The 12,809-nt window shown below is 38.2% G+C and overlaps 2 protein-coding genes across 17 annotated transcripts in view; both read left to right on the top strand.

The window, feature by feature from the left end:
- LOC140845008 (uncharacterized protein C2orf66-like) overlaps positions 1-2,936 on the top strand; it is a 74,346-nt gene extending 71,410 nt beyond the window's left edge. For 8 of the 10 annotated variants that reach the window (XM_073218452.1, XM_073218451.1, XM_073218448.1 and 5 more), the window contains 2 exons: positions 346-544; positions 1,958-2,936. In XM_073218452.1, coding sequence (XP_073074553.1) covers positions 346-525 — 180 coding nt within the window. In that variant the 3' untranslated portion in view covers positions 526-544; positions 1,958-2,936. The remainder of the gene's footprint in view (positions 1-345; positions 545-1,957) is intronic. The other 2 variants (XM_073218447.1, XM_073218446.1) reach the window with 2 other exon arrangements.
- A 3,742-nt stretch (positions 2,937-6,678) lies between these two features.
- Positions 6,679-12,809, top strand: part of LOC140845003 (general transcription factor 3C polypeptide 3) — an 81,308-nt gene continuing 75,177 nt past the window's right edge. For 6 of the 7 annotated variants that reach the window (XM_073218423.1, XM_073218427.1, XM_073218426.1 and 3 more), the window contains exons 1-4: positions 6,679-6,883; positions 7,805-7,916; positions 11,243-11,430; positions 12,183-12,306. In XM_073218423.1, the coding sequence (XP_073074524.1) occupies positions 6,782-6,883; positions 7,805-7,916; positions 11,243-11,430; positions 12,183-12,306 (526 nt within the window). In that variant the 5' untranslated portion in view covers positions 6,679-6,781. The remainder of the gene's footprint in view (positions 6,884-7,804; positions 7,917-11,242; positions 11,431-12,182; positions 12,307-12,809) is intronic. The other variant, XM_073218425.1, reaches the window with a different exon arrangement.

The following is a 12,809-nucleotide window of genomic DNA, read 5'->3' as shown; positions in this document are numbered from 1 at the left end:
TGGTCGATTTAATCTCTGGCTTCAGTACTCAGAGGTGCTAGCAAAGACCCCTTTGACCATGGTGCTACTAAGTAGGTGATATACCTCCCTTGATTTCCACAAGAATGGTGAATTACCTTGCTTAGGGCTGAAATGTCAGAAAGAAGGCATGATAAGTGACAGTGGAGAGGAAGGTGGAATAGAAGTAACCAAAGTTTGTACTTCTATTTCGAGGTTTCCCACTTCCTTCCGCTTAGATTAGGACTAATGTCAACTCAGGGGGAAAACAGAGATGGGGAAAATATTCATCTCTGAGCTTTTTGGATGTTTAATTTTTATATGGCACTGATCGTTTTCTTTCTTCAGTTTTTCAGAACCCTTCGTGCATATTTTAAGGGAAGAGGTCTTGATCTTGGGAGGTTCCCAAATACTTTCGTCATGAACCAGAATCCCAGACCTGTGTCTTTTGAATCAGAGTTTATTGCTTCTGCGTTTGCAGATTATGAGGAGCAGAAAAACTCCTTTCCCAGTTTCCTCAAAGGCTGACTGTTTCTTCTGAGCACAGGTAAAAATGATCCCTTTATTCCCAGGATTTGTCCAAACATCCAACTTAAGTCATAAAGAGATTTTGAAAGTATTTATTTGAAAATGATTTTCTTTTCCTCAGAGAAATTAATGCTCAATTCTGATGATACTCATTGCTGTTAATATTTGGATTTGGTTCAGATGTCTATGATTTGGTTTTAAAAAGAAATGATAGTTACGATTTTTTAAGCATAGTTTTCTTGGGAAGAGGTATATTAAAATAGTAGAATTATCACCTTTAATAGCATTATTAAATATAGTGGAATACCACACACTTTTACCTATATCTTTTTTTCAGACTCAGGTCATATAGCTAAAGTTAGGTAGAAAATCATATATAAATAAGTATGTGAATTGTGCAGTTGGATAAAATAGAAAGATAAAGTTAAAAGAAAGGGTCTCTGGAGGAGAAATAATAAACATATATTTGAGCTTCAACTTCCTCACCTAAAGAAAATAAAAGGAATATTAGTAAAGATGTTATTTTTCTCATAGGAAAAAAATTAGAAATATATTTATGAGATTTGAATTTTGTTAATCTTATTCTTTTTGCATTCTTATCAAATAAATGCTTGCTATTTATAAAGTAACAGGTATGGCACATTAGAAGAAAATGCACTATGTCTCTAGTTTATTAGCGTTGGTTTGGATGAATAATAAAGGGAAGTGAATCATAATCGAAATCCACTCCCCATTCTTCCGTGGTGTGGGTGTAGGGATGAAGTTGTGAGTAAGCATACCATTGTTACACTGCATTGTGCATGTGAAAATATTTTGATTATTAGTTCTTTTGAGTGTGATTTTTAAAAATAATGATTGTCATTCTAAAAAGAAGACGTAATTTACCATGTGGCATATGCACTTGAAAACTTCTATCCTGAGAAAATAGAATAAGCAGAAAGATGTTAATGAAGGGTTACCTTGACTTTTCTCACATGTAGGCCCTAGGCTATCAGACACTAATACAGAGAAGTAGTTACTGATACCACAAGGGCTACTTCAGTGTGGGAGAGTGGTGCATGCACGTTGGTTGTAAGCCTTCGTTTCTTCATCTATAAATTGCAGGTGCTAATGTCTAACTCACAGAGGTATCAGAGAAAATATCAAATGAATACTTCCAAGTGAGCATGAAATGAAGTAATATTTAAGGCAGGAAAACAGAGCAAGCACCCAGTTGGTAGTGTTGTAATATAACGGAAATTAATTGGCTTTGTGTAAGAAGCTAAGCAAATGTTTGGAGAGTATTTCATAATTACAAACTCTCCTTTCCTAACATCTCTGATTAGAAAATGAAAAAACAAAGAGTTTTCACTGAACTATGTTGATCTTTGGGTCTTTGTGGTGTTTGTGTAGTTTTTATTTACTATTTCATAATATTTTCTTGTTCTTCCAGGTTCTGGCTATTTTAGAACTACAGGTGAAGCTTCTCATTAAAAAATTTTAATCATGGTCATGGCTAAACATTTTTTCCCTCTACTTTTATTTGTCAATGTGTAATGATTTTATTCTACGTTTCCAGATTTGCATATAAATAGATTGACCCTTGGGAGATAATCTGACTCAGTGGTCTATTTTTGGAGTTTTTTTCCCACTCTATAACCATGAACATTGATGTAGAACACTGCAGATATTTTGTAAGAGCTACGGGACATTACGAGTCAAAAGAGATGATGATCTTCTAAATTACATGTTTACTTGAAGCTTGTCTTTAAAACTTGTCTTGTATGCTTATTACCTGTTATCAATCATTGTTTTTATTTCAAAGGGACTTTGCAAATTTTTACTGTAGTTCATCATATGTAATAGGGATTTAGGCTTAAAATTTGTCTTTTTCCTAAAGAGGAGATGCATATGTTACTGAAAGATCTCACAATCTAAGTTTCATACCAAGGGAGAGTAAGTGATAAATATCCATAAATAAGTTGAAATGGAAAACAAAGAAATTTGGGAGACTAGGAATTGCTAGGATCTCTGTGAGATGTTCTCTGCCACTATGTTTAGAGGTGGACCCCGTGCTACACCAAATATCCTAGCCCCACCCCAGCTCTGATTCTCTTTTGCACACAACCTCCTTAAGAACGGAGAGTAGAAATGGGTGGATTTCCCTTCTTTTACAGCCAACCGTGTCCTCCTCCCAACCAGATGGGGCTGAATTATTCTGATTCTCGTATCCTCACTTGGAATAGCAACTTTTCCTGTATCTTTATGGAGAGCTGCATCATTTTCCCTGTGATTCCTGCAAAACAAGCGTTGTACCTGAATGCAAACATTGGTGTCCTAATCACATTAACCTGTGCATTCCAAAATAGTCTTCTGTGGCTTTTTTGTGGATGATTGATACTGAATATAAAAATAAAATATTTATGCTAAGACAGATTTCTGTGGCTGGTTTAATATGTTCTATTGTAACTAGTTGATATATGTCTGTTTTTCCTGGAGGGATGTGTGAGGTATTTATGAGCAGAGATCATACCTAAGCCATTTATATTTCTTCAGCACCTAGCATAATGTCTAGCATGTAGCATGTGTTCAACAAATAGTTGTTGAATTGAAAGTAAACATGTGCTATTCTGCTATTGTTTACACAGAAATGGAAGCTACTCCTAGTTCACGTCAAGATTGTGTTTTTTACCATTTAAGAGATGAAAGTAATCATTGAGGAGCTATTCTTCATAAAAATATAAACTATTCAGATAAATGGTAGAGGGGTAGGGAGCATTTCACCCCTGTCCAATTCCACTCAAGTACTAACCAGTCCTTGGTTTTCCCTTTGCTTTTTGCCCCCTTGCTCTGGGTGTCAAGACATCCGCAAAGGGAATACTTACCAGTTTCAGAGCCTTTAACAAGGATGGGAATCCACAGAGGACTTTCAGCTATGAGCTTGCAAGGCCTCAGGGCAGAGGCATGCATCCTTCTGCTGGAGAATTCCTCACAATTGGCAGCTGGCTGTTGCAATGACAACACTCCATACGGACTAGAGTTTATTCCTCGTGATGCAGTTGGCAGTTGGGGAACGACAAGTCTTCATTATATGTGACCATTTAGCACATCTGGTGTCCAGACACTATATGTTAGTCGTTTCCACACCCTGCCCAATTATTTGAACCTCCCTACTCTAAAAGCCCCCTGGGAAAGTGATTTTGCTTGGCTGAGAACAGTTGCTAGGAAAACAGCAGAAGTGTGGTGTTTCCTCCATTGAAAATAAATGTTTTACAGATGATCTAGGCTCTCAGGTGGTCTGCAGTAATTCTCTCCATGGGTCCTTGACAGCCTCTCAGCATTGACTCTGCTCCTCATTGATGCGTATCTCATCCCCAGGACATGGCCTATTGTCCCCTATCCCAGATCTAGGGTGGTCCAGAACTGTTAAGGGTGTGAGCTTCTACCCTATTTGTAGGCTACATGGTAGCCTGCTACAGTTTCATAGACCCTGACAGGCAAGAGACTCCTGGGTCTGAGGTAATGGACATTATTTTCACGGCATGGCAGGCAGCATAAGGTTGGCATTCACACTGGATCTCGTCCTCCTACAAGTATTGTGGGGTCCCTGTGGAGGTGAGTCCAGGTATATGCTGGGCATAAGTAGGCTTGTGCCACAGCTGATGAGCCCAAACTTAGGAAATTCTCCATGTTAAAGGGAACTACTAACAAACATGCCCAACCGTTGCATCAGAGGGAAACATTATTTATATTTTACTGGTTAGAAAACAGATCTGTCCTCCACCCCAGAGGGAGATAATATCTTAGTCTTTCAAGGCTCTTCTACAGACCTCCTTGAAAAGATAACCCAGAAAGAAAGCTGTCACAAACTTCGGCAGAAAAGTGATTAAACTACGGGAAAATTATCTCCTGAATAGGGTCACACCCCATCCTTGCTCATCCCCTTGATGAAGAGAAAGGATGAGGTCATCTCCTCCCTGTGTATTCTTAATTCTATTGTCATGGTGGAAATTCAATGTTCTGCTTTCTTTAGACATTCCATTTTGAGTCTCAAAAACCAGTCTGAAAGTTGTAAAAGTTTCCTTTTGCTATTTTCATTACTGCTATAACAATTCCACTTTCTCTCAAGGTGATAAGGATGCCTCTGACTCGCCAGGGGAAAAAAATCACATTCAAGGAAGTGGAGAAAAGAAAAACAGAAAGATTACAATTTCAGGGTATGTTGCTACATTCTGACCTTAAGAGAACTTTCATGTCATCAAGGTGTTCTATAGCTGTTGTTAAAAAACAAAATTCAACTGCATAAATTTCAAAGACCTTATTGGCTTTATTCAACAGTTCATGAACTGGGCAGCATCCCATTCAGCAGAAAGGAGCTCTGAAGAACTGTACAGAATGAAAGACTTATAGACAGAAGAGGGCAGGACAAGGAAGTTAATAGCAAAGAATCACCTTCCTTTAAGGGACAGTAGGGTTTTCTCAGTCACATTACCTCACTAGTGCTGAGAAGGCAATTCCTCATTGACTGGTTTAATATTCCACTGTTGAGAGAGGGTGAAACTGTAATAAAGTTAGCTATTAAGTTGCACTTTGGTGATGTGGATTTAGCATACATGACTCTATTTTGAGCCTGTTGTCTCTTTTTAACGGTGGAAAAACTGTCCTTCTGCCTCTTGCTCCCTATTTCCACAACATGAATCTATACCTTCACAACTGTTATTCCCGTATTCCAGACAGCCCATCATAAAATAAGCTAGCCTAAGCCATCTGGACCTTAGGGGAGCATTCTCCTTACCAGGTGACTATCTTTCCTCCCTTTGATTCCCTTCTTTTCTCCTAGGAGAGTTAGGACTAGAGACTCTTACCTTCCTCTTAGATGCAGTTTCCTAATTGACTGGAAAAATTGAGGAGAGAATTTCCCTGTGACTTCTGTAGAGTACCTGAATCCAACCTAGACTGCTAGATAGCCTTATTTTATACCCAAGTAGTGCCCAGAGGATCCTTCATTATGAGAAAGGGGATGACTTCCTGTTGTGAGATATTTTTCTCTCACCTGGAAATCTTGCTCATGCAGGTCCTGGCTCCTCATTCTGCCATCCTACTGTTCTTTATCCTCAGCTAGATTGTGGTAAAGAGGCAACAAAGGCCGGGGTGATAGGCTCCCTGTAACTTATCTCTAACTTTAGCGTCATATTGAGCTGCATTCCCCATGCCTCAATTCCCTTGCCCATTCCCAAGGCGCTTTGAATTCCATCCAATTTAATACATAAATTTGTATTGGGCACAGATTAGTAGGCTACTGAGGAGAGTTCACAAAGATAAATAGGTAAAAAAAACCCACAGTAGTGTGGAGGAGGTGAAATAGTTCCAGGAGGGGAGGCAGTATATTATATTAATTTCAAGCATGGGATTTGGAGTCAGATAGGCCAGCATTCCAAACCTGCCTCTGCCACTTATTAGATACAGGACTTTGGCATTAGGAATAATATCATCCATTTTTAAGGATTATTTTGAGATATGTACATAATCTGCATATGATATAGTACATGCTCTACAGTAAATGGGCAACAATGTATGGTAATCATATCAAGCATTTGATTCTTTCTAAAAGATAGTTAAGAAAAGAAGAACACTTGGGTGGGAGTTAGAGGTGGAACATAAAGTCCAGAGAACCTTTTTTACAGACTGGGAAGGAGCCTGAAGTCAGGGAGAGTTTGAGGATTTGTGGGTAACAGGAAAACTGATGAGGCCATTGATTGGAAGAGATTAGAGTTGGAGAATAAATTAGGGGAGGGCTTTAGCATTTTGTGGCAGGGGAGAACTGGAAAGTAGAACATTTACATGGCAGTGCAAATGGTCAAATTCAGAATATAATCTCTAAAACAAAAATCAAATCAACTTAAAGAATAAACATTCAGAAAAAGAAATGGATTGGAGAATTGAGGGAAATAATTGAGGTAAGGACAATTTCTTGAAATCACATTTTTCCCCCAACTCCCTAATAGTTTTAAACAGGCGGTCTGAGCCTGGGCAGTAGGCTCTCACCAGGCCCGCGGAGGCCCCGCCCACAGCGGCGAGCCCCTTGGAAGGAGGCAGGGCCAGACGCTCCGGCGGAACCCTGGCGCTGCAGCTGGGGCGCAGTACGGGCCGGTTTCCCGTGAGAACACCGGATCCCTGCTCTCGGCGCCCCAGCACCGGAAAGCGACTGGGAGGCGCCGCACTTCGTGCATCTCCTGCGCTGACCGTTGCTGGGGCTACTTGTCAGGACTCCGCAGACATGTCGGGGTTCAGCCCGGAGCTCATCGACTACCTGGAAGGAAAGATCTCCTTTGAGGAGTTCGAAAGGCGGAGAGAAGAGAGAAAAACGCGCGAGAAGAAAGTGAGGAGATGCTAGGCCCGGAAGCACCTCGCTGTCTTGCCGTAATACAGTTAGATATGGGGGACCCGGAGGACCCCATTCTCCGTGATGGGACAGCCGGGAACTTCCAGTAGCTTCTAACCCCCTTCTTACCGAAACCTCGGTTCTCACCTCATGCCTGTGCTCAGCTCCTTTTAAAAACGTTTCCCCCACTAAAAAACTGTCTCAGTAGTAACCTCCCTTTTTCTTTTCCGAAATAGTAAATTTTTACTTGAGGGTAGCCTAACGCTGGCACGTTAAATAGGGGAGTGGGGAGTGGAGTTTGGAGAGTTTGTGGTTCGAGCCCTAGTTTGCAACCAAGTCTTTTTGTGACTTTGGGTGGACACTTCCCCTCTCTTCCTTAAGACCTCAGTGTCTCAATTTCTAAACTGAAGGATTTGAGCCCCCGTTTTTGAGGAGTCTCCCAGTGGTGTGATGGAATTTTGGGCAGAAAAGTTAATTTTCCTGAGAACAAATCTTCACTCACGTGTTTTTTTCATACTTACTTTGAACTATCTGAGCTTTCCATGTGTTCTCACAAATTTAAAATGCGAGGGAAGATAGAAGTAATTGCACCCTTGAAATTAGCTGGTGGATTCTTTCCTAATTCATGAGACTAATGGTGCCCCACTCTTGCCTTTTAAAAAGCTAGGAGACAACATTTAGGTAAATGAAATCATTAAGAGTTTTATTATTTTTTACCAATAACTGATTCAGATAATCGTGAGGAATGAGACCTAAATACTCTGCAATGACTAGACAATATTCAAATTTAGATTCCACATACTCTGTGTGCAGAGCTCAAGTTTTATAGAAGTAGAAAAAGGCAAACGCTCTATTCTTAACTGGGGAGAGCTAAATCTGCATTAGTTTTTGGAATCATTAATTAATTTTCAATCACAGAGTCTTCAGGAAAAAGGAAAGTTATCAGCTGATGAAAGTCCATATGACTCTGAATTTCCATCCTCATCGAGAAAAGATTCTACGAAATCCCAGGACAAAGATGTCAGTGAAGGTATGTTAAGATCATTTGCTGCCTGTGTGAAATACCTAATAATTTAGTAAAAATATTTTTCATTGCAACGATACTCTGTTGTTGATAACCTGGTTTAGTAGGAGCATAATGCTTGGTGTGTAGTAGGTGCTCAGTAAATATTTGTTGAATTATTGAATATGGTAATGATTAGTTTTATGGCTTATATTTGTGGAAAAGTATTTCAAATTGACATGAGTATTTGGGAGCTTTTTTAGAGTCATTATTTTTTTAATCGGCCCCATCGGTTACTAATTACTTCCAGATTATACTCCCAAAACATGTAATGGATTATAGTTCTCTGCAAAGTGGCTTCCAAACCACTGCTTTAGTTATAGAAGGTAAGATAGAAATCTCAGAATACAAGGCCAGTTGGCTGCCCAGATGGGACCTCCCACACAGCATGGTATGCTACTGCATTCTAGGATTCAGTCCTCATTCTGTATGTCCAGAAAATTAAATTTGGTTAGTGCACCAGACTAATTAAACTCATCAGAGCCTAAATGATGAAATAGCATGCATATTTATTAATTTCTAGTGATAAATAAAACTCTAATGATCAGAGTATGATAATACTTTATGGTGTCCATTTACCCATGTCAAGTTACCTGTGATGCTGAACTATCAGTTAGAGTGTAGCTTTGTTTGTAGGGTCTGATTGAAAACTAAAGTTCCTAGTTCTAAGGGGTAGAAGTAAAAACTGGTTCTTTTCCCCCTAAACACGTAAACTTCTATACGGAGAACACACACGAATTGGGAACAGAAAACAAGTTTTATTTCTGCCTCCTTGGACCAAGTGAGTAAGAAAGGGCAAAGAAGAGAGAAAAATGGGTGTTGAAATTTCTAATATTGCCAGGCAGGTGATGTGGAAAAGGAGGGTGAAGTTGTTAACAACCTATGGGTCCTTCCTTATCTATTCAGGAGTAGCTATTACATCATCAGGTCTTTGAGGTGCAACTGTGGTAGCAGATACCCTTGGATACCTGCCAGTCGTTTTGCCTAAATTTGTCCCTGAGAGGTGGCCACCAGGCCCTTCCTATAAAAAGGGGTTGATGGAATCCAATTCTAGCTCATCATAAGTTGTCAGGCACACAAGGGCTGGATGACCTCAGCTCAAGTAATCCTGTCAGTCCTTTAAAGACATAAAGCTCCCAATTTCCTAGAAAGAAATTGTCCCAGAATTCTACCAAGACCCTTGGTTAGCATGAGCATATTTCAGAGCAGAAAAAGGGGTCAGTTTTGAATAGGCTTTGGCCAAGTCTGCTAATTGGAATATATGGCTATTGTACTTGTTGTCTTTTTCCTCTTATACATTGCTGACTATCACTGTGAAATTCTTGCACTTTTCCTACATACCGTGCAAATAGGGCCCTCTTTTCATTTTCCTTTCATTATTGATGATATGAAAACTACAGTTTTTTTTATTTAGACCTTGTATCCAGGAACCTAGCAAAATTCATGTATTCTGGCAGTTTGTAGATTATTTTGGATCATCTACATACTTAATCATGTCATCTGTGGATAATGAATTTTATTTCTTCCTTTCCACCTTTATACCTTTTATTTCTCTTATTACATCAGCTAAGGCCTCTAGTAAAGTGTTGAAAGTAGTGGTGATAGTAGGCCCCCTTGTCTCATTCCCATTAACTTTGAATAATTTACCATTAACTGTGGAAAACTTTTTGAAGATACTCTTTATTAAATCAAAGATATTCCCCTCCATTTCTAGTTGACATAGTTTTTATTAGGAATGGGTGTTACATTTCATCAAATGCTTCTGTGTCTAACAAGACGACCATGTGACTTTTCTCTTTTTTTCTGTTACTGTAATTTTATTCATTGGTAGGATTTTATTTTATACGTTTCACATTTATTTGATTATGGATGCTCAGAATTCTTGAAGATGATTGTTATGACTTCATAATAATAATAATAATTTGTTGCTTAGAGCATGTGGAGGTTTTTTTTAAAAATGTTTTCTTCCTTAAACATATTGACTATCTCATTTATCCAGTATCTTTGGGGTGCTTGAGGCATTTCACATAAGTGAATAAGCTTAAGGATTTTTGAACACAAATATGTCTGTGTGTGTGTATATGTATGTATTTTAATTTTTAATAATTAATATATGTTTTATATTTTGTTGGAACTTTTCTAAAATGTTACATGTTTCTGCTTTAACAGAAAATTAGCTTCTAAATTTAACCTCTTCTTGATTATCTAACATCATGATTATGAAGTCAAAAAAATCATTCTACATAGTGATATCCTCAGATACAAATGAAATAGGTCATGTTATTTTGTCCTGAAATAATAGTATTTTAATATTAGTAATAACAATTAGTAGTTTCTTACTATATGCTGAGCATTATTCTAAGTGCGTGTATGTAAAAACAGCTCATCCTCAGAGTAGCCCTATAAGGCAGACATTATTATTAACCTCTTTTTTCAAATGAAGAAACTGACGTACAGAGAGCTTTACCCAATTTTCCCAAGATGACTTAGCTAATGATAGGTGGATATGAAATTTGAAACCAGACAGGTTGGCTCTAGAGGCCTCACTTTAACCACTGTGCTTATACCACCTGGTTCTGTACCACACACTTAATTCTTAGGTCTATGTGTGTCTTGCCAATGGGTTTCAGACCCGGACAAGTTCACTATGGATTCAGTGTGACCCGAGAAATAACAGTAGAATGTTCTTGGGGTGAAAGGGTTATACCTAACTTTATTTCTACGGTGGCAGGTCAATCACTAGAATCCTGTCCATTCAGAGAGAGTCTGCATGCAGCAAGCTCAGTCTCTGTCCCTGGGCCTTCCTGCCCTACAGTCGTCTCTGTCTCTGTCCTTGGAGCTGCCTGCACTGCAGTCTCGCTCTGCTCTCTTGCACGCTTGCAGCAGTGCCACCGTGTGGAGCCAATAACAATGTATTGCCCACACATGTGTAGTGAGCTAGACAACCAGGGCCAGGTGAGAATCCTGGCCACAGGAACCTTCACTTTATTCACAATGTCTTACATTTCTTTAATTTTTTTCATCCCTGCTTTTAATTTACTACGTGTGCTTCTGACTTCTCACTTAATGTTGCCTATATATCTGGATGACGTGCAGAGGATGAGTCATGAAATACATGGCTTTGTAATAGTCTTCTTTGGGTTGTCTTTGGGAGTGTTCATTTGTCTGTGTTTTACTTTCAAGTTTGTTATTGCTAGGGTAGAAATTCATGTTCCAAATATGCTGTTTTTTTTTCTTTTGATTACTGGGTTTTCTAAAGCTTTTATTTGCGACCTTAATGTGTCTTTCTTCAGGAGAAACATCGGATGGAGTCAGTAAGTCAGTTCACAAAGTGTTTGCTTCCATGCTTGGAGAGAATGAAGATGATGAGGAGGACGAGGAAGAAGAGGAGGAGGAAGAAGAAGCCCCTGAGCAGCCCAGTGCAGGTGATGTGTTTGTATTGGAGATGGTTCTTAACCGTGAAACCAAGAAAATGATGAAAGTAAGTTGTTACTTATTTTGGTATTTATAAACAGAATGTAAAAATGTGGTGGAGTAATTGAGAAAGAAATCTTTAAATTATACATATATTTGGAAAGAATTCAAACTGTAAGAAAGGAAATACTGAGACAACTACTGTTACTGATTTCTTATGTTTCATTTTACAGATTTTTAAAGAATGTGAGAATGTAGTTATTGGATATATCAAAATGTACTATAGTTTGCTATTAAAAGGCCCATATTATAACAATATTTTTTAACCATACTCATGAATAGATGAATTTGAAAGGAGCGTGATCTTCAGTAGATCATAAATCTTCTGGCATATAAATCCATTTTGCAGCATCCAGGTCTACATTTATTTTTCTAATTAATAGTTTAGTAATCCCTGACCACTTTAGTTTTTACATTTTTTTACATTTTGCTATGCTTTGAACTTTCTACTGCAGGAAGATTTTTTTGTTTGCTTTTTGTTTTAATTTTCTAAGGTGTTTCTTTTTGAAGAGTATTATAGAATGATTTTCATTCTTTCCTGAGATTGAGTTTTAGACTTTTTCCTCAAATACAGACTTTAACGTTAATAAGTCAGTTAGAACTGCAGCCATTTAGTCCTTAGTTCTCAATTTGGAACTCTGAAAAGTTTTAAAGGAAAATTTCACTTCCATTCTGTATTAGGTATTTATTAACTTGATTGGAATTGAAATCTAAGACATGACTATATTTTAATCTAAATGTCATTTTTCTTCTGTACAGGAGAAGAGGCCTCGGAGTAAACTTCCCAGAGCTCTGAGAGGTCTCATGGGTGAAGCCAACATTCGCTTTGCTCGAGGAGAACGTGAAGAGGCAATATTGATGTGCATGGAAATCATAAGACAGGGTGTGTTCAGTGGGGATTACTGACAATAGCAATTTCATACTCTATTGACATAGTCTAATGACATAGTCATACTGTATTATTTGGAAAATATAGTCAGAAGTTTGGAGGGGATTGTGCCAACAGTGATTTGCCAGTTTGCATTGAATAGGGGTCATCACCAGAAAATGATATTCACATTCAGTGAAATATCATTAATGTTTATTGAACTTTTACAGGAATCTTTTTTCTTTTTATTTGTTTGTTTTTTTATGTTTCATTTTAGGGATTTTAGGTTTTTTGTAATGTTATCCTTTTTTCGATATGGCAAATACATTATGTTAAAACCACTTTAAAAGGGCTCTTTTATCCTTCCATTTTTCAGATCAGGCAGTGCTAGATTATTTTAATCTACTTTTTGGTAAAAAGACACACTCTTTACTTGTCGTTTTCCATTAAACTACACATCCTGGGCATAGTGAAGGGTATCTTCATTAGTGACTTTTTGACTAATCACTTGTATTTAC

This window comes from Manis javanica, chromosome 12, assembly GCF_040802235.1.
Source record: "Manis javanica isolate MJ-LG chromosome 12, MJ_LKY, whole genome shotgun sequence".
NCBI lineage: Eukaryota > Metazoa > Chordata > Mammalia > Pholidota > Manidae > Manis > Manis javanica.
This window is presented reverse-complemented; position numbering and strand designations above follow the sequence as displayed.